The following is a 22,198-nucleotide window of genomic DNA, read 5'->3' as shown; positions in this document are numbered from 1 at the left end:
CAACCCACGCTAATTTGCATAGCACTATTCTCAGTGAAAATGTGACTTGTTATCCTTTTGAACCGGACCCAGCGTGGATAAAATTGCCTTTAAAATGTTGGCATTGCATTGCAGTTGCACTTTTATGTCTCCTTCAGTATAGTTCAAGACAGTACGTTCACTGTTGTAGCAAAAGTTAGTAAATCTCCACACAACTCACTCACACAACTCACTCACAGACCAAAGTTAAAGGCAGCTGCAGAAGGAACACAATTAAGTTTGGAGGCAGAGGGATGGCTTCCGTTTAGGGTCAATATAGTGCCTCAGTCTTCTGTCTGAAGAAGGGTCTCGACCCTAAAACGTCACCCATTCCTTCTCTCCAGAGATGCTGCCTGTCCCACTGAGTTACTCCAGCAATTTGTGTCTACCACTGGTGAGTAAACTGGTTCTGTTGAGGTGAATGTGAAGATGGCAACACAAGTAGATGGCAACACAAGTAGAGTCGTAAAGAAGTCGTATGGTATGCTCAATATGTGCATATTGGCTATAGTTCATGGCAAGAGTTGACATAGTCAAAGACTTGTCCCATTCCTGGTCATTCCCTGGCAGAAGGGCAGCGCAATGGCGCAGTGGTAAAGTTACCTCACAGAGCCAGAGACCCGGATTCAAACCTGACTACTGGTGGTGTCTGTGTGGAGTTTGTACATTCTCCCTATGACTGTGTGGGTTTTCTCTGGGTGATCCCACATTCCAAGGATGTGTAGGTTTGTATGTTAATTTACTTCTATAACTTGTCCCTAGTGTGTAGCGTGAGCTACTCCAGCATTTTGCACCTGCTTCTGAATATGCCTGGCACAAATCTAACACTGCAGTTTCCCTACCCTCAATATGATGGAATTACTTGTAGAGATTAGAGGGGAGAGCCTGTTTTAAATTCATTTATCTTTAAAACAAGCTAAAACATAAAGTTGACACATTTGTAACATGATTACATGGGCAGCACAGCTGGTAGAGCTGCTGCCTCCCTGCACCAGAAACCTGGGTTTGATCCTGACCTCGGGTGCTGTCGGTGTGGAGTTTGCACATTCTTCATGTGACCGCGTGGGTTTCCACTGGGTGCTCCGGTTTCCTCCCACATCCCAAAGACGTGCAGTTTTGTAAGTTAATTGGCCCTCTGTAAAATTGCCCCTAGTGTGTAGGGAGTGGATGAGAAAGTGAATTAACATAGAACTAGTGTGAACGGCTGATTGATGGTCTTGCTTCCACATCCCAAAGGTGTGTAGATTTGTAGGTTAAATGGTCTCTGTAAATTGCCCTATTTGTGCAGGGAGTTGGACAACATGGTGCTAGTGTAAACTGGTGATCAATGGTCAGTGTGGATTCAATGGGCCGAAGGCCCAGTTTCCATGTAGTATCTATAAACTAAACCAAAGTATTTGAAAATAAAACAAATGGGTTGGTGTGGGATTGGTGCAAATGGGTGGCTGATGGACAGCATGAATTTGGTGGGCTGCGGGTTCTGTTTCTATGCTGTTATGACTTTATATCTCCCAAGTATTTAATCAGGTATTCATCTAGTGTGGTTTAAATCTATCCTCGTGTTTCAATCGTGTGGCAACCAAATGGGCTCCATTTTCTGTAAGTAGTAATTTCATTTCAAGGTTTATCACAAGGCCAATTTAAAGCAATAAGTGTTCTTTGGTACGAACATACTGTGACTTCACAAATTACAGTTACGGCACAGGAATGGGCCCATCGGACCACAATGTTGAGCAAACCCTGATATATATATATATATATATATCCTCTGGTTCTTGATTCCCCTACTCTGGGCAAGAGACTCCATGCGTCGACCCAATCTATTCCTCTCATGATGATTTTGTACAATTTCAAATTTGTCTTTCACATTCCATATTTACAGAAATCTTACAGTAGTGATTGAGCCTTCAGCTATCTGGGTTTTAAACTCTGAAGTTCTCTCCCAAAGCCTACTCTGTCTCTATCATAAAAAAAACTAAACTCTTTGAGGCGGCCCAATGGTGCAGCGGTAGAGTTGCTGCCTTTCAGCGCCAGAGCCGGGTTCGATCTAGTGCTATCTGTACCGAGTTCTCCCTGTGACTACATGGGTTTTCTCAGGGTGCTCTGGTTTCCTCCCACATTCCAAAAACTTGCAGGTTTGTAGGTTAATTGGCCTCTGTAAAATTATGTGTTTGTGTTATGTGTTTTCGCACTTCTGTACCTCGCCTGATGGGATAAGGGAGAAGAGAGAATGACCGGGGTGAGACCCATCCATGATTATGCCGGTGGCCTTGCCGAGGCAGCGTGAAGTGTAGATGGAGTCAATGGAGAGGAGGTACACAAAAAAGCTGGAGAAACTCAGCAGGTGCAGCAGCATCTATGGAGCGAAGGAAATAGGCAACGTTTCGGGCCGAAACCCTTCTTCAGACTGATCGGGGGGCGGGGGTGGGCGGGGACAAGAAAGGAAAAAGGAGGAGGAGCCCGAAGGCTGGGGGATGGGAGGAGACAGCAGGGGGACTGAGGAAGGGGAGGAGACAGCAAGGACTAACAAAATTGGGAGAATTCGATTTCCGGTGCTGCTCGCTGTGGCCATGGAGGAGACCCAGGACAGAGAGGTCGGAGACGGAGTGGGAGGGGGAGTTGAAGTGCTGAGCCACCAGGAGGTCAGCTTGGTTATTGCGGACCGAGCGGAGGTGTTCGGCGAAACGATCGCCCAACCTCCGCTTGGTCTCACCGATATAGATCTGCTGACATCTAGAGCAGCGGACGCAATAGATGAGGTTGGAAGAGATGCAGGTAAACCTCTGTCGCACCTGGAACGATTGCTTGGGTCCTTGAACGGAGTCGAGGGGGGAGGTAAAGGGACAAGTGTTGCATCTCTTGCGGTTCCAAGGGAAAGTGCCCGGGGAGGGGGTGGTACGAGAGGGAAGGGAAGAATTGACAAGGGAGTTATGGAGGGAGCGGTCTTTGCGGAAGGCAGATATGGGGGGAGATGGGAAGATGTGGCGAGTGGTGGGGTCACGTTGGAGGTGGCGAAACTGATGGAGGATTATTTTTTGTATGTGATTCAATGGAGAGGCGGTTGGTTTGCAGGTGATGGCAGCCTCGCCAACGGTCTCTCTGACTTTTTGTCTTTTTTGTTATTTGTAGTGTGTTTTAAGCTTGTGTTAATGTTCTCTGGTTTGTTTTATGTGGGGGAGGGGGGTCGAGGGAAACTTTTCAATCTTTTACCTTGCTGGAGATGTGATTGTTTTCCGGATCGTATCTCTGGTCGCTCTGCGGCCTAACATCATGGAGCTGAAGGCCTTGCTCGAGGCTGACTTTGAGCCCCACCGTGGGGCTGTGGACTTACTATCGGAGCCGAACCCTTGCCTGGGATCGACGCTCCAACCACGGCCTGCGGATTTCACCATCGAAGAACTCGCAGTCAGGAAGCTCCAAAGTCACAGAAGGTTCGACCAGCCCCAACCCGTGGTCCGATCGGTGAAGTTAATGGGAGAAGGAGTCAATATATAAAATCTTTTCCTTCCTCTTTTATCACATTGTTCCGTAGTGTATTTTGGGTACTTGGAACTGACTCAAAAGAACTCTCAGATACAGGAGTAAACTAACAAGCTTCTTTATTGCTGGACGCCACCATGAGTCTCCTCTAGCGCATGCGTCCTCCCTCGCACAAGACATAACATATGCTAATTACATTATATACATTACACTGCTCCCCCTTTAGCTTGGTGGCGAATAACACCATTTCTACTATATTAAATATAATTGATTAACACACAGTTGCACAATTATATTATTACAGTCATGTTGCATTACATCCTCATAACTGTAATAATCGTACTAAAACTTAGCACTTATAATGGTTCATTCCACTCCCGACCGGGCTAAAGTGCTTGAGCGCTGTGTCCTGCTTCTCTCGTGCGGACCCACTCTTTGTTCAGGGCCGGACTTCCTCTCGCGTCCAGGCTTTCTCTGCTCTCGGCCGTCTCTTGCGACCGGGCTTTCTCTCGCGACCGGTCCGCTTCTCTCGTGGCCAGTTTTTTTTTTTTTTTTTACTCTTGCTGGTCCGCTTCTCACGTGGCCGGCTTTCTCCCTCAACCGGGCTGACTCTTCTCCCAGCCGGACTTACTCCGTTTCGTCGGTGGCTTCACTGGACCTGTCCGTGGCCTACCCAGTACTAGGCCCTCACTCGACCTCGTTGGCGGCTCCTGGGCCTGGCTGTGGGCTGCACAGCCCTGGAAAACGTACGAAGTCGGTGGCAGCTGCTGGGCCTCTTCTGCCCCTTTTGCCTTGGCTACACAGCCCTGGAAAATGTTCCAGGTAAGTTGACACCGTCGCTGCCCTGCTGGTTAGGCTTCCAGCTTTCGGCTGCTTTCTTCGGTGACACTTACTTACTGCCCCACTTGTTTTCCTTGCTTCCTGTTCCGACCTTGCTTTTCTTTGGCGCCAATCCAAAACCATTTGACGCCAAATCTTTTGGCTTGGTGCCATTCCACTTTGTTTCCAAATACAACCTTAATTTTTCTGACCGTCCTTCTACTTTCCTTTTCTGTTCTTTTATCCTCTTCGTGCTGTTGTGTGTTTTGGTGTAACAATTCACCTAAAACTTATACAAAGACTATTCAGCTTGAGGAATTTGACAAAAGGAAAACTCAGTCTAAAAATGAGTAACAATCTGAAGGACGACATCTTGCCACGTAGACAGAACATAGAGATAGCCTGACAAAACTCGCCGACTTGTACAGCTGATGTTTTAAATGCAGTCCCCGGCATAGAGGGATCTGCAGGCCTCTCTTGTCCAGCTCGCAAACAACTGTGACACAGCTCCTGTGTGTGAGTTCACAAACTCTATCCCATCCTCGTCGCCAATTGTAGTGTATTTTGGGTACTTGGAATTGACTCAAAAGAACTCTCAGATACAGGAGTAAACTAACAAGCTTCTTTATTGCTGGACGCCACCATGAGTTTCCTCCAGCGCAAACGTCCTCTCACACAAGACATAACATATGCTAATTACATTATATACATTACACCTAAGATAGACATAAAATGTTGGAATAACTCATCGGGACAGTCAGCATCTCTGGAGAGAAGGAATCGGTTACGGTCGAACCCTTGGAAGTAGAGGTATGGGTGTGCTTTCTTGGCCATTGCTTCGATATGGGCAGTCCACAATCCGGGTCTCTGGCACAGTAAGATGGCAGCTCTATCAGCTGCACCAGTTTAAGTAACTACAATTCACACAAGGGGCATCCTTGAAGCCACATAATGTGTTCTATGAACACACACTTTTTGCATATTCCAATCCGAGTTGACAAAACACTTCTCAGTTGGTGACCTTTATAACCTGTTTTTTAATTTGCATGGGAGGTGCAGCAGAAATCGTTCCACCTTTAAAACCAGTCGTACAAGTAATATGAATATAGATTTGATGGTATATTGTTTCTCCTACGGCAAACCAGTCGATGTTTTAATCATTCCTCCGTCCCTAGCCTGGAGCAATGGATTAGTTTACATGGGTGGAGTTAATCGGAGAAGCAGTCAATATATAAAATCTTTTTCTTCCTCCTTTATCACATTGTTCCATACCCTTCCCACCTCCTGTTCATGTTGAGCCACGGCACTGCTCAGGAACAAGGAAGCATCCGGAATGGGTCTAGGATACAGTAAGTTGCTGCGTGCACTGATTGAGAATACTTTTTTTGTTTGCATGGGGTGGCACAGTCGGCACAGCAGGGAGAGCTGCTTCCTCACCGCACCAGCGATCACTTCTCACCCTTGTGGTGCTCCAATTTCCTCCCTCGCCTCCAAAGAATACGCAGATAAGTCAATGTGCAGATGGGTGGTGAAATATCAGCGGGAGCTGACGGGAATGTGGGGGGAGCGGAAATATTGCTTCAAGGTAGCATTTAGTAATGTTAAAGTGGGTGCATGATGGGCGGTACAGACTTGATGGACCAAAGGGCCTGTTTCTCCGCCGAATCCCTCTATGACCCCGCAAATGAGTGAGGATTTTTCTCGATGGTGTTTGTTCAAGTCCTGTCGCTCAGTTATTTTCAATCAGAATAAATTATATTAAATTTTTGAAAGGCTCTTTTGTCAGTTTATTGGATAAGAAAAGCACTGAGAATTTGTAGAATCTGCAGATGCTGGTTTAAACCGAAGATAGACACAAAAAGCTGGAGGAACTCACAGGTCAGGCAGCATCTCTGGAGAAAAGGGATAGGTGACGTTTGGGGTCGGGAAGAAAGGCCTTAACCTGAAACGTCACCTCTTCCTTTTCTACAGAGATGCTGCCTGACCTGCGTTACTCCTACTTTTTGTGTAAAGCACAGAGACATGTGCCTTAATCATCGAAGATTAGAGAATTTGTACGGAGGAATACGCAGGCAAATGAAGTACCAGATACCTTTCTTTTTTTTTCTCTGTTATCAGGCTTCCACAAGCTAGGGTACTGTCTGATTCACCTCTGCCCCATTATTAACTTTGGACTTTGTCTCTGGAACTGGTGCGCTACAATGCTGGGACCTATATTCTGCACTCTGTACCTTCCCCTTTGCTCTATCTTTTGTACATAAGTTTGATGATTGTATTAATGCATGGTGTTATGTGATTTGATTGCATCACGTGAGTTTGAGTTGAACTACTGTGACCAAAGATCTTATAGCGAAGCAAGATGGGTTACTTTCACGCAAACGTGTAGTACGCTCATGGGCGGATTCATGGGCGATTTTATGTCTCATTTTAGCAACCTGCCTCCGCCATCTTGCTTTCGGCCAAAGATTGGATCCGCAGCGGGGAGAGGGAGTGCGCGGCCCGGGGCAGCGGGAGAGGGAGCGGGAGAGGGAGTGTGGGGCCCGGGGCAGTGGGAGAGGGAGTGTGGGGCCCGGGGCAGCGGGAGAGGGTGTGTGGGGCCCGGGGCAGCGGGAGAGGGAGTGTGGGGCCCGGGGCAGCGGGAGAGGGAGTGTGGGGCCCGGGGCAGCGGGAGAGGGAGTGCGGGGCCCGGGGCAGCGGGAGAGGGAGTGTGGGGCCCGGGGCAGTGGGAGAGGGAGTGCGGGGCCCGGGGCAGCGGGAGAGGGAGTGCGGGGCCCGGGGCAGTGGGAGAGGGAAGTGTGGGGCCCGGGGCAGTGGGAGAGGGAGTGTGGGGCCCGGGGTGAGGGAGAGGGAGTGTGGGGCCCGGGCAGCGTGAGAGGGTGTGTGGGGCCCCGGGGGAGCGGGAGAGTGTGGGGCCCGGGGCAGCGGGAGAGGGAGTGTGGGGCCCGGGGCAGCAGGAGAGGGTGTGTGGGGCCCGGGGCAGTGGGTTTATAAACATTATATGTGTGTTTATAAACATTTTATTCTTTAACAAGAATTAACTGAATTATGAACTAATTATGCTGCCTACCCTTCCAAGTTACTCCAGCTTTCTGTCCATCTTTTATTTTATGATTTGTAAGCCTATCAGTAATAGTACATTTTCTATTTTTTTTACTTGATTTTTAAAAAGAAAATGTCAAATAACTTAGCAGGACTCAACCTGCTTGCATAATATATTTATTTATTGACGTTTCTGCCCTCTTGTTCTGGATTTATTGAACACAAGTAGTCTGTGTGGGCGGCACAGTGGCGCAGCGGTAGAGTTGCTGCCTTACAGCCTGACTATGGGTGTTGTCTGTGCGTAGTTTGTACGTTCTCCCTGTGACCGTGTAGGTTTTCTCCGGGTGCTCCGGTTTCTTCCCACACTCAAGTCGTGCAGGTTTGTAGGTTCATTGGTCTCTGTAAAATTGCCCCTAGTATGTAAGGAGTGGATAACAGAACTTGTGTAAACGGGTGATCGATGGTCAAAGGGCCTGTTTTAGTCCCCATGAGTGCTAAAGATATGCTTGCCTTCATCAGACAGGGCATTGAGTTATAAAGTTATTAGACTTGGGCAGTCATCACGCAGAGTTCTAGGAATGATCAGGCTGCATTTGGAGTATTGGGTGGAGTTCTGGTCACCCCATTACAGAAAGGATGTGGAGGGTTTGGAGATGGTGCAGAGGATGTTTACCTGAATGCTGCCTGGATTATAATGTTTCAGCTACAGGGAGAGATTGAACAGACTTAAATAGTGTTTTTCTAGAGCGTCCGAGGTTGAGAGTAGACCTGATAGCAGTATATAAAATTGTGAGAGGCATAGATAGGGTAGACAGTCAGAACCTTTACCCCAGGTGGAAATGTCAAAGAGTAAAGGGTATAGCTTTAAGGAGAGAGAGGCAATGGGGTGGGCTGTCGGGGTGGTGGTGGAGGCAAATGTGATAGTGGTGTGTGAGACTTTTGGACCTACCTAGATATGCGTGGGATGGATTGATATGGATCATGTACAAGCAGAAAGAATGTAGATTTGTAGGTTAATTAGCTTTGTTAAATTGTCCCTAGTGTGTAGGATAGAACTAGTGTATGGGGTGATCAGTGGGCCAAAGGACCTATTTCCACGCTGTATCTCTAAACTAAACTAAACTTATTACACGGATTACAGTCCATAGTCACGAAAGTCTTGGTCATTTTAGGATTATCCAGTTTCCGATTAAGTACTGAAAGCATAGAAACAGCCCATGTAAGAGTCGCCAGGTTTAGGCACCATTTCCAAAGTCCCAGCTGACCATAAAGGCCCGATGCAGCCGTCGTACCCCGGGGGGGGGGGGGGGGAACCTCCCACGGCCGTCGTGAGGGTGCGGAAGGTAAGACCCCGGGGTGTGTTGGAAGGAACTGCACATGCTGGTTTATACCATAGACACAAAATGCTGGAGTAACTCAGCGGGACAGGCAGCATCTCAGGATAGAAGGAACGGGTGACATTTCGGGTCAAGACCCTTCTTCAGGTAAGACTCTGGGTTCTCCTTGCCGCCCTTTTGTCCAGCACCCACCGCCGTCACCTCCACCCTCCTCTCCTGTTCTCGTCCTCGGGGACGAGCAGGAGACGAGGCTCCCTCCAGGCAGGTTCCCCGGTTCCGTGGCGGGTGAACCAGGCCTGCTGCCAACAGGTGTATGGCAGCAGCACGCTGGGAGGCAGTGCATTGGTCAATCCAGCACTTGCCAGAATTACCAGATAGCCACTTCGGATCTCAGTTTAAACAAGAAATGCTCCCAGGGAAATGTCAAAGACTAGCGGGCATAATTTTAAGTTGAGAAGGGCAAAGATTAAAGGAGATGTGGAGAGCAATTTTTTTTTTACACAGTGGTGAGTGCCTGGAACCACTGCCAGGGTGGTGGTGGAGGCAGATACGATAGAGGTATGTACTTAAGAGGCTTTTAGATAGGCACATGGATATGCAGGGAGTGGAGGGATATGGATCACGTGCACGCCGAGATTAGTTTGACCTGGAGTCCTGTTTGGCATAGACATTGTGGGCTGAAGGGCCTGTTCCTGTACTGTAATGTTCTAAGATTATAAATGTCTCTGATGTTTCCAAACGTTCGATAACATTTGAGACAGGAAACCTATTGCTAACATTTTAAAATATTATTAAGACATTTTAATAAAATGCAAATAAAGTAGAATACTGAAAAACACAATTAGATACATTTAAATTAATTCAGTTAAATTAATACCTCTCCCTGACTGATGAAGGCCAATGTGCTGAAATTCTTCTTTGCCTCCCTCTCTCTCTTTGACATCACTTTCAGGGAACTGTGTGCTTATACTCCTAGATCCCTCTACTCTACAACACTTCTCAGAGCCCTGCTATTCGCTGTGAAGCAAAGATACTAGAGGAGCTCTAATATCTTTGCTGTGAAGGGCCTGCCCTGTTTGATTTCCCAAAATGCATCACCTCACACTTATATTCATTAAACTGTAGAAATCTTCTGGAAACTTCTCCTTAAACGTTGTTGCGATCTTTTCCAGTGATCATGTGCTTGCGTGCGAGAGCCAGTATTTAAAGGAATGTGGCTTTCAGAAGAAGCAGCATAAATATTTGAATTGTTCTAGGTAAGGATTCCTACAGAAGATACGGAAGTGTGTAAACACGCACCACCAGACTCAGGAACAGCTAATCCCCCCCCCCGTTATCAGGCTTCTGAATGGTCCTTCCATAAGCTAAGGTACTGTCCGATTCACCTCTGCAGACATTGAACTTTGTCTCTGGCACTGATGTGCTACAATGCTGAGAACCACATTCTGCATTCTGTAGAATGTAGTTCTACCTGTTTTTGTTCATTATTGTCACGGTATCATAATACAGTGGAAAGCTTTTTGTTACATGCTGTCCAGTCAACAAAAGACAGTTGGCAAGAAAAAGACTGGGTGCTGGAGTAACTCAGCGGGTCAGGCAGCATCTCTGGATAACACAGACATGTGACATTTCAGGTCGGGTCTGAAGAAGGACCCCAGTCAGTTTCCTCCCCCGTGTGTCTCCTCCGGGTGCTCCGGTTTCCTCCCACATTCCAAAGACGTGCAGGTTTGTGGGCTAATTGTCATCTGTTAATTGCCCCCTAGTGTGTAGGGAGTGGATAAGAAAGTAAGATAACATAGAATTAGTGTGAACGGATGATCAATGGCGTGGACGTGGTGGGCCCTAAGGCCTGTTTCTATTCTGTATCTTAAAGGCAATCAAACATAGGGAGACTGTCATCAGGAATGAGTTGTACTTTCCATGATCAGATGTTTATTGGCTAACAAAACTTGTACTTGATAGAACATAAAACAGTACAGGAACAGGCTCTTCTGCCCACAATATTTGCGCCAGACATGATGCCAAGTTAAAATGATCACATCTGCCTGTACATGATCATTATCCCTCGATTCCCTGCACGTCCATGTGCCTATCTAAAAGCCTCTTAAACGGCACTATTGTATCTGCCTGCGCCGCCACTCCTGACAGTGTATTCCAGGCCCCCACTACTCCCTATATATAATAAAAAAACTTGCCCCAAACACCTCCATTAAACTTTCCCCCTCTCACCTTATGGCTACAGCCTCTAGTGTTGAACATTCCATCCTGGATAAAAGGTTCTGACTGTCTACCCTATCTATGCCTCTCAACTTTATATACTTCCATCAAGTCTCCCCTCAACTTCCAACATTGATTGATTGAAATAAGTCCCCGCCGACCAACAATCGCCCTTTCACACCAGTTCTGTTATCCCACCTACTCGTCTAACTACGCACTAGGGGCAATCTACAGAAGCTAATTACCCTACAAACTAGGGGTAGGGGTGGGGGGGGGGTGGGGGGGGGGGGGGGGGGGGGGGGGGGAGGGTAGGGGGGTTAGGGGGGGGGGGGGGGTAGGAGGGGGGGGGGGTAGATTGGGGGGGGGGCGTAGGGGGGGGGGTGGAAAGACTCTGCATTCACCCTATCCCCCTCGTGATTTTATACACCTCTATAAGACACCTTTCAGCCTCTTGCGCTCCAAGGAATAAAGTCCTACCTTGCCCAACTTCTCCATATAGCTCAGGTCCTCGAGTCCTGGCAACATCCTTGTAAATTTTCTCTGCACTCTTTCAAGCTTAATGGCATCCTTTAGCAGCGTGACCAAAACTAAACACAATGCTCCAAAAGTGGTCCCACCATCGTCTTGTACCATTACACAACAGAAACTTGTATAGGAAGGATGCTGGTTTAAACCGTAGTAACAAAATGCTAGAGTAACTCGGTGGGAGAAGCAGCATCGCTGGAGAGAAAGATTAGGTGACGTTTTGGTTCGAGACCCCTCTATGGCCCAATAATTGATTCCCCTTCATACTTATCCAATTCCACTGTGGAACGTCATACTGACCGTACATCGGACAGTAGTGTGAGATTCAAATTCACAAATGCTCAGAGGCAAAGTCAGAGAAACAAGTTTATCTCATTTATTACATTTCTGCGCAGAAAAGGGTGCCCCTCTGTCACTCTCTAGAGACACACTGAGGATGGAGATGCTTTCTATCTTTATACATTTCAGTTCACTATTGTCACACCCTCATCCCTCCCCATTGAGCTTCTTCCAATCATAACATAAAGCCCAGATTCCCACGAGAACGTCAAAGACACCTCCCCTATCATGCATTGCATGTGCATTTAAATTAAGCATCTTGTCATAGTACATATTCATATAATCTCATTAGGCCTGTGCAGACCTGTGCAGATACCTTATGTACTTTCTCCCTTTCACTTACTTCCCTTAAAACTCATACTGAAGTATTTCTATTGCTACTTTTTATCTAGAATTTCTCTCTGTTCTGTATATCGTTACTTTCTATTCTACTAGCAGTCTGGCTTCTGCTGACACCTTATTTCTTTCTAAGTTATATTTCAGAGTTCTAGTATAAATCAACCATCTCTATTAACCCTTTTCTCACAGTAGAGTCAAGGTTGCACCAGTTCACTGCATTTTGGATGTTCAACAATAATTGGATTAATTGTTTTTGAAACTACAACAATGTACTTTCAAATCTAATTCAGATTTATAATCATTTGCTGGAAGATTTCTATGTAAGATTATGTGACATTGCCTGATGTCATAAGTCAGAGGTCAAATTGGATACTTTTGGATCAACTGCACCTGGGGAGCAGTGAAATTTAACAAAAGCCTAATTATCACTCCTCAGAGAGTGGTAGCGGTGTGGAATGAGCTTCTAGTGGAAGTGGTGGAGGCAGGTTCGTTGGTATCATTTAAAAATAAATTGGATAGGCATATGGATGAGAAGGGAATGGAGGGGTATGGTACGAGTGCAGGCAGGTGGGACTAAGGGAAAATAATTGTTTGGCACGGACTTGTAGGGCCGAGATGGCCTGTTTCCATGCTGTAATTGTTATATGGTTATATTTGTCTGGATTTTCTAATTGATTCTGATCTTCACCGAGTGCAATGCAGCAAATGTGTACATCCATGATGGTCACTGAAAGAACAATTGACAATCTCCATGGAAACCAACAAGTCAACTCAGTTTAAAGCAGTCTTTGGTTTTCTGCCAGGCACATCAAGCTGCAGCAGTGGAAGGTATACGGAGCCGGTGAGACGCCGCCTCGTGACCTCTTCTTGACACGTGCACTTAGGGCAGTCCTCCCTTTCCTGAAGATCACAAGAAGAATCTTCTCCCCTTCCTCTCAGCTGAGATGCTAGACTGAATTTCCCAATCTGCTCTCTCATTCAGACCTGGGAGATACCATAGGCAGGCTTTCAAAGTTCTCCCTGCTCTCCTGGGGACATTATTTCTTCAACCAACATCACTCGAGGGAAGAACAGGATCTGGTGTCCATCTGTAAAGAACCCTGTTGTTAAGGTTATGGAACTTTTGCCCAACAAAAACTGAAATATCGTCATGTCTCCCAACACGAGTGAGTGATTTTCGGCTGCTATTTGCTCTAAGATCCTTCTCTATGCGAGACACAATGGACCAGCTGTGATCGCTTTTGTTACCTCCCAGTATTGAGCTGTAGAATTTTGCTTACAAGAAAAGTGGGGAATGTGCGTTGTCATTGTTATTCTTGGCAGGTGGATTTTAACCCGAATGAATATTAAGTTCTGAAAAAAAGAACTGCAGATGATGGTTTACCAAACAAAGACACAAAGTGCTGGAGTAACCCAGGGGATCAGGCAGCATTTCTGGAGAACATGAATATATGACGTTTTGGGTCGGGACCCTTCTTCAGACTGGTAGACTTCTTTAGACGGGACCCTACTTCAGACTTCCAGGGATGCTGCCTGACCTGTAGAGTTATTCCCGCAGGTACACAAAAATGCTGGAGAAACTCAGCGGGTGCAGCAGCATCTATGGAGCGCGAAGGAGATGGGTAACGTTTCGGGCCGAAACCCTTCTTTGGACTGATAGGTGGCGGGGAGAAGGAAGGAAAAAGGGAGGAGGAGGAGCCCGAGGGCTGGGTGATGGGAGGAGACAGCTCGAGGGCTAAGGAAGGGGAGGAGACAGCAAGGGCTAACAAAATTGGGAGAATTCAATGTTCATGCCTGCCGGATGCAGGCTCCCAAAGCGGAATATGAGGTGCTGTTCCTCCAATTTCCGGTGTTGCTCATTCTGGCAATGGAGGAGACCCAGGACAGAGAGGTCGGATTGCGAATGGGAGGAGGAGTTGAAGTGCTGAGCCACCGGGAGGTCAGGTAGGTTCTTGCGGACCGAGCGGAGGTGTTCGGCGAAACGATCGCCCAACCTCGGCTTAGTCTCACTGATGTAGATCACCTGACATCTAGAGCAGCGGATGTAGTAGATGAGGTTGGAGGAGATACAGGTGAACCTCTGTCGCACCTGGAACGACTGCTTGGGTCCTTGAATGGAGTCGAGGGGGGAGGTAAAGGGACAGGTGTTGCATTTCTTGCGGTTGCAACGGAAAGTGCCCGATGAGGACATTTCAGATTGGGCTTCCACACCAGGACATCTGAAATGTCCTCGTTCTTCAGGGAACGGGGATTCCCCTCCACCACCGTAGATGAGGCTGGCACCAGGGTCTCTTCCATACCCTGCAACACTGCTCTCTCTCACCATCCCCGCACTCGCAACAAGGGCGAGTCCCCCTAGTCCTCACCTTTCACCCCAACAGCCGTCACATACAACAAATAATCCTACGTCATTTTCGCCACCTCCAACGTGATCCCACCACTCGCCACATCTTCCCATCTCCCCCAATGTCTGCTTTCCGCAAAGACCGCTCCCTCTGCAACTCCCTTGTCAATTCTTCCCTCCCCTCCCGTCCCCCCCCCTCCCCGGGCACTTTCCGTTGCAACCGCAAGAAATGCAACACCTGTCCCTTCACCCCCCCCCCCCTCCCATTGTCCCCCCCCCCCCCCCCCCCCCCCCCCCCACCCCCCCCCCCCCCCCCACCCCCCCCCCCCCCCCCCCCCCCCCCCCCCCCCCCCCCCCCCCCCCCCCCCCCCCCCCCCCCCCCCCCCCCCCCCCCCCCCCCCCCCCCCCCCCCCCCCCCCCCCCCCCCCCCCCCCCCCCCCCCCCCACCCCCCCCCCCCCCCCCCCCCCCCCCTCCCCAACACCCCCCCCTCCCCCCCCCCCCCCCCCCCCCCCCCCCCACCCCCCCCCCCCCCCCCCCCCCCCCCCCCCCCACCCCCCCCCCCCCCCCCCCCCCCACCCCCCCCAACCCCACACACCCCCCCCCCCCCCCCCCCCCCCCCCCCCCCCCCCCCCCCCCCCCCCCCCCCCCCCCCCCCCCCCCCCCCCCCCCCCCCCCCCCCCCCCCCGACTCCATTCAAGGACCCAAGCAGTCGTTCCAGGTGAGACAGAGGTTCACCTGTATCTCCTCCAACCTCATCTACTGCATCCGCTGCTCTAGATGTCAGCTGATCTACATCGGTTGAGACTAAGCGGAGGTTGGGCGATCGTTTCGCCGAACACCTCTGCTCGGTCCGCAAGAACCTACCTGACCTCCCGGTGGCTCAGCACTTCAACTCTTCCTCCCATTCCCAATCCGACCTCTCTGTCCTGGGTCTCCTGCATTGCCAGAATGAGCAACACCGGAAATTGGAGAAACAGCACCTCTTATTCCGCTTGGGGAGCCTGCATCCGGCAGGCATGAACATTGAATTCTCCCAATTTTGTTAGCCCTTGCTGTCTCCTCCCCTTCCTTAGCCCTCGAGCTGTCTCCTCCCATCCCCCAGCCCTCGGGCTCCTCCTCCTCCCTTTTTCCTTCCTTCTCCCTGCCACCCCCTATCAGTCTGAAGAAGGGGTTCGGCCCGAAACGTTACCTATCTCCTTCGTTCCATAGATGCTGCTGCACCCGCTGAGTTTCTCCAGCATTTTTGTGCACCTTCGATTTTCCAGCATCTGCAGTTCCTTCTTGAACACGAGTTATGCCCGCACTTTGTTTCTTTATTAGTTTGAAGTTCATTTAGTTTGGTTGTGCGTTTTGTTTAGTTTAGAGATGCAGCATGGCAACAGGCTTTTCGGTCCACACCGATCTCCTGTTCACACTGGTTCTGTTATCCCAGTTTCTCATCCACTCCCTAAATATTGGGGACAATTTAAGAGTGCCAACTAATGTACAAGCATGCACATCTTGGGGATGTGGGAGGAAACTGGAGCACCTGGAGGAAAGCCAGCACAGTCACAGGGAGAATGTGCAAACTCTACACACAAGCATCCAAGGTCAGGATCGAACCCAGGGCTCTAGTGGTGAGAGGCTGCAGCTCTACCACTGTGCCACCCTAGGTCTGGCATAAATTAAATGGGCCAAATAACCTCCTTTGCTTTCAACTCTACAATTAACGTCTCAAGAACTAATTTTTTCTGTTCTTTAACATCTAGGAGTTCTGGCCACAGTAGAAAGTTGAATTAAGCCCTGGGAGATTGATGGTTGGAGATCCATCAAAATTGGTTCCGTGTAACGACTGCATAAGAATTGAGTCCAGACGGTATATATTCCAGATCTTCAACAGCATGGATTTACTGCTGGTCATTCTATTTGCAAAGGTCATCCTGAACATCATCCTTTTATGTATGAAGCGAAGAATGCTACAGAGTCTCATTGGCCATTTCTGCGTTTCCCTGGCTCTGATGGACGTGGCATTATTTGCTTGTGTGACAATCGCTTCATTCGTCAAGAACCATGGTACATTCGGAGCTCCGAACAGCTTTTTCCATGTCTGCGGACTGCTGCAGTTCTTCTCCCACGTCTACAGTATCCTGCACTTCCCACTGTGTCTCATGTCTGGCATTGACCATTTTGTCCACCTACGCAATCTCTCCAGGTCCTTGGGCCTCTTCCGGAAGATGCTGTACACCTTCACGGTGTGCTTCTTGTGGATCGGAGGCATCCTCTACGCCCTTTACAGCCATGGCTTCCACAACCTGCCATCGGCAATGATGCAAGACATCCCATTGTACCAATGTGACATTCCCATCAGCACCCAGAGTCTATCGTTGTCCGTCTTGATACTGTCAACTCTGTGTGTGGTGACGATCTACTGCTGGCGTAACCTAACCACCCTTGTCAGATCCCTGCACCTAGACAGCTACTTGGAAGAGATAGTCATTTGGAGTTCCCATCCGGTTGCCCAACTGCAGGCCGTGTCCAGCAAGAAGCAAGTTTTAACCAACATTGTTAGTTGTTTTGCCCTCACTTGGATACCGTTTATTCTGCTTCAGTTGACCATAGTTTTGATCTGGGCTCCGCTACCTGCCTACATGGATTTGAACGTCCCTTGGCTCTGCTTCATTAACAGTTTCCTCATCGGAATAATCTACTGGATGAATTATAAGGATATCCCTCCAGAAAACATCTCGTTGATTCCTGACGGTTTCTGTCACTGGGAGTGCTGTAAATTACAGCAAGTTTCCTTCAACTGCAAAGGGAAATTGGTCCCAGATAATGAAATCAAAGCTTCAAATATTCTAATCGCCTGAACGAAGCCAATCCTCCTCCTTCCTGCCGTCTTTGTAACTATCAATTAGCTAAGTTATTCCCAGTCCCAGTCTTACAACTACATATGAATATCTAACACCCATGACTGCGAGTGATCTATTTGTGCATTAGATGGTCTTTTATTACTCTTCTCTCTCCTGATGCACACACCTCGGATTTTAATCCATTTGGCATTGTTTCTATCTGTACTTTCCAAGATGCCGTTTAGAGTTTGGGTTGTATTTTGGTTTCTTGTTTATGATACACTTTTTACAGGGATGAAAGACCATAAAACTTTAAAACAAAATATTAGCGATTTGTACTGATGTTTTCTGGGGTTATGTCATTACCATTTGTGCCAATTCTCTATTAAATAACAAATAAAAATCAGCTATTGGTGTTTTGCGTGTGTTTGACGGTTTATCCAGGGCACTTGGAATGCATAGGGGGAATGCACAGAATATTTTACCCAGTGTAGAGGAATCGAGAACAAGAAGACACGGGTTTAAGGTGAGGCAGGTAGGGAGGGGGTGGGGGGGGCATGGGCTAAACAAGGGCAGGTGGGACTAGCATAGATTAGAAATCTTGGTTGGCATGGGCAGGTTGGGTCGAAGGGTTTGTTACCATGTTGTATGACTATGACATTGACAAAGCAAAGGCCAGGAGGTGGACAGAGGGAGAGGTGGGACATCCCAGGGCTGGGAACCTGGAGTGCAATGGCCATGACAAAGCTGGCACAGTGGGAGAGCTGCTGCCCAACAGCGCCACAGACTACAGGTCTGTCTGTACAGAGTTTGTGCGTTCTCCCTCCGACCGCATGGGTATTCTCCGGGTGCTCTGGTTTCCTTCCACACTCCAAAGACATAAAGGTTTCTAGGTTAATTGGCTGTTGTAAAATAGTACATTGTCCCTAGTGTGTAGGGTTGAGCTGATGTATGGGGTGTTCGGTGGTCGGCACAGACTTGGTGGGCCGCAGGGCGTTTCCATGCTATATTTCTAAACTAAACTACATTAAATAAGTTGTTGAACTGGTAGGGTCTGGAGTGGGAACAACAGCCTGTCCCGAGCCTGACCCAGTCTAATGGGACCCCACTTTGGTCAATGGTCCACAGGATGGAATCTGACTCGGGAGACAATTTTCTACACAGAACAGAGATTTGTACTGTTTAAATATGAAACACTGTGTTGCTAAAGTGATGTATTGATTGCCAGATGTGGGATCTGTGGCTTTGTGCCACTTAGTGTGAGCTTTTAAAATTCCTTTTACACAGAACAGTGCAGCACAAGTTCAGGCCCTTCAGCCCACAATGTGCCGAACATGATTCCAAGATAAACTAATCTCCTCTACCTCCATTCCCTGCATATCCATGTGCCTATCTAAAAGCCACTTAAGCGCCACCATTGTATCTGCCTCCACCACCTAGTCCGTTCCTGGCACAGGCCACTCTCTGTAATAAAACTTTCCTGCACATCTCCTTTAAACTGTGTTCCTCTCATCTTAAAGTTATGCTCTCTAGTCTTTGACATTTCCACCCTTTGGAAAAAAAGTTCTGACTGTCACGTTATAATTTTCTATCGGGTCGCTCCTCGGCTTCCAATGGCCCAGAGAAAACAATCCAAGTTTGTCCCACCTCTTGTTACAGCTGACAACTTCCAAAACCTCCATGTGCTTCCTGCAATGGAGTGACCAGCAGAATTGCACACAATATCCTTGATCAGTCCGACCTTCTTTACCGTCATCTGCACAAGTACGATCAGGTACAGGTACAATCTTGATGGCAGCAGCATCACAGGCACATAGACTCAGACAACACACAAAACAAATTATACATAAATTACATTTATGTTCTCTAGAGACACCTGACCTGAGTTACTCCAGCATTTTGTGTCCTTTTGTGTATCCACACTAGTCCCACCTGCCGCGTTTTGCACTTTTGTGTGTAAACCCTGCACAGACATCACCGAAGGTCAGGATCTGTACCACTGAGGCAGCAGCTCTACCAGCTCGGCCTTTGTGCCATCCATAATATTACGAGAGGCACAGATAGGGTAATCAATCAGAACCATTTTCTCAGAGTGGAAATGTCTAATCCTCGAGAGCTAAGGTTTAAGTTGATAGATGTGCGAGGCAAGTCTGGTAAGAACGCTGTGAAAGTATCTGGATGACAATATAAAGACTTGCATAGGATTCTGTACATACAATATCGGTACAGCCTCAGAAGGGTTTGTATGCAACAGTAGTAGGCCCCCCCTCGATCATGACTGACCATGGGTGATGCATCCTAGTTTGCAGCTGATGTGTGGTCAGATGCAAGCCTGAGCGATGTGATATGGAGGACAGGCTGTTGCCCATACAGCAGGTCCCCCACTCTCCACGTCGCTGATCGATCCAAAGGAACAGCAGGGCCGTGACAGTTTGGCACCAGCGCCGTCGCAGGAGCTGCCAGAACGACGAACTACCTTAGGGGCTCTGACTCCGGATTTTCTTGAGGTTTACTCCAAGGGCCTTATCCATGACTGGATATGGCCACAAGGCAGTGGAGGTTTTAAATCAGTTTTCCCTCTCCTAGATGGACTGCCTTCCCAGGCTGACGAACCCCATCTGCCCGAGACTCATGGGGGCAGGAGCGTCTACCTTCCCGTGCAGGTCTATAGCACCTGCAGCTACCCAACCCATTGAGTTCTCTCCAGCACTTTGCATTCTGTACCTAAAGCGGGGTGTGGTTTGATACATTTTAATCATAAAAACTTCTGTCACAGCTGTGTTTGGACACACCAACATTCTGGTAGATGCTGAAATAACTATTGCACATTTAACAAGATTTTTTTAAAACAGACCCATGTACAAAACAATGTAATGCAATCTCTTATCTGTTGGGAAACACTTGGCAGGCTCCAGCGCACAAACCAATTGGAATGATATCATTATTGAGGGTGGAATTGGCCAGAATTCCCTTCTGAAGACAACAGTACGTGCACACAAGGCTGGCAAGAAGCTGGACTACTCCTGCCTCCTACACTGGCCAGCTTTGAGATGCTGATGGAAGGACAATGCTTACTCTCTAAATCAAAGTGCCATCTCATAACTACAGTGCCCTCCATAATGTTTGGGACAAAGACCTATCATTTATTTATTTGCCCCTGTATTCCACAATTTGAGATTTGTAATTAAAAAAATCATGTGGTTAAAGTGCACATTGTCAGATTTTATTAATTGCTTCTTTTATATATTTTGGTTTCACCATGTTGAATTTACAGCTGTGCTTATACATAATCCCCCCATTTCAGGGCACCGTAATGTTTGGGACACCATGGGTTCACAGGCATATGTAATTGCTCGGGTGCATTTAATTGCCTCCATACTACAGGTATAAGAGAGCTCTCAGCACCTAGTCTTTCGTCCAGTCTTTCCATCACCTTTGGAAACTTTTATTGCTGTTTATCAACATGAGGACCAAAGTTGTGCCAATGAAAGTCAAATAAGCCGTTACAAGACTGAGAAACAAGAATAAAATTGTTAGAGACATCAGCCAAACAGGCTTACCAAAATCAACTATTTGGAACATCATTAAGAAGAAAGAGAGCACTTACTAATCGCAAAGGGAATGGCAGGCCAAGGAAGACCTCCACAGCTGATGACAGAAGAATTCTCACTATAATAAAGAAAAATCCCCAACACCTGTCCGACAAATCAGAAACACTCTTCAGGAGTCAGGTGTGGATTTGTCAATGACCACTGTCCGCAGAAGACTTCACGAACTACAGAGGCTACACTACAAGATGCAAACCACTGGTTAGCCGCAAAATTAGGATGGCCGGGTTACAGTTTGCCAAGAAGTACTTAAAAGAGCAACCACAGTTTTGGGAAAAGGTCTTGTGGACAGATGAGACGAAGATTAACTTATATCGGAGTGATGGCAAGAGCAAAGTGTGAAGGAGAGAAGGAACTGCCCAAGATCCAAAGCAAACCACGTCATCTTTGAAACACGGTGGTGGGGGTGTTATGGTCTGGGCATGTATGGCTGCTGAAGGTACTGGGTCACTTATCTTCTTTGATGATACAACTGCTGATGGGAGTAGCATAATGAATTCTGAAGTGTATAGACACATCCTCTCTGCACAAGTTCAAACAAATGCCTCAATGTCACAGCAAGACAATGATCCCAAACATACTGCTAAAGCAACAAAGGAGTTTTTCAAAGCTAAAAAATGGTCAATTCTTGAGTGGCCAAGTCAATCACCCGATCTGAACCCAATTGAGCATGCCTTTTATATGCTGAATGGAAAACTGAAGGTGACTAGCCCCCAAAACAAACATGAGCTAAAGATGGCTGCAATACAGGCCTGGCAGAGCATCACCAGCAAAGACACCTAGCAACTGGTGATGTCCATGATTCGCAGGCTTCAAGCAGTCATTGCATGCAAAGGATATGCAACAAAATACTAAAAATGACTTTCATTTTACATGACATTGCTGTGTCCCAAACATTATGGTGCCCTGAAATGGGGGGGGACTATGTAGAAACACTACTGTAATATCAAAATGTATAAAAATTGCCTTTTTAAAATCTAACAATGTGCACTTTAACTGTGATTTTTTCTATTACAAACCTCAAATTGTGGAGTAAATAATAAATGTGTCTTTGTCCCAAACATTATGGAGGGCACTGTATCAGAGTTAACACTGACAGCTACCCTACCGATGGAGTACCCTCCAGCACTTTGTATTCTGCACCTAAAACGGGGTGTGGTTTGATACATTTTAATCATAAAAACACAGCAACATCCTGGTAGATGCTGCAACAACTATTGCACATTTAACAAGATTTTTAAAAAACACACCCCTGTACAAAACAATGTAATGCAATCACATATCTGTTGGGAAACACTTGGCAC

The 22,198-nt window shown here is 47.7% G+C and overlaps 1 protein-coding gene across 8 annotated transcripts; it reads left to right on the top strand.

Moving 5' to 3' along the window:
- Nucleotides 1–2: 2 nt before the first annotated feature.
- Nucleotides 3–17,702, top strand: gpr160 (G protein-coupled receptor 160). Of its 8 annotated transcripts, XM_055645792.1 has the most exons (3): nucleotides 3–174; nucleotides 9,866–9,949; nucleotides 16,207–17,702. In XM_055645792.1, the coding sequence occupies exon 3, from the start codon at nucleotides 16,252–16,254 to the stop codon at nucleotides 17,302–17,304; it is 1,053 nt and encodes a 350-aa protein (XP_055501767.1). In that variant the 5' UTR covers nucleotides 3–174; nucleotides 9,866–9,949; nucleotides 16,207–16,251; the 3' UTR covers nucleotides 17,305–17,702. The 8 variants fall into 8 exon arrangements, with proteins under 8 accessions (XP_055501767.1, XP_055501769.1, XP_055501764.1 ...); XM_055645794.1 differs by lacking the exon at nucleotides 9,866–9,949; XM_055645789.1 differs by lacking the exon at nucleotides 9,866–9,949 and having other exon boundaries at nucleotides 3–412.
- Nucleotides 17,703–22,198: the final 4,496 nt, after the last annotated feature.

This window comes from Leucoraja erinacea, chromosome 14 (genome assembly GCF_028641065.1).
Source record: "Leucoraja erinacea ecotype New England chromosome 14, Leri_hhj_1, whole genome shotgun sequence".
NCBI classification, from domain to species: domain Eukaryota; kingdom Metazoa; phylum Chordata; class Chondrichthyes; order Rajiformes; family Rajidae; genus Leucoraja; species Leucoraja erinaceus.
The sequence above is the reverse complement of the archived record's forward strand: the minus strand, read 5'-3'. Positions and strand labels throughout refer to the sequence as shown.

Excerpts from the sequence above, each read along its gene's own strand:
- gpr160 (XM_055645794.1), top strand. The coding sequence starts at position 16,252 with ATGGTTGGAGATCCATCAAAATTGGTTCCGTGTAACGACTGCATAAGA.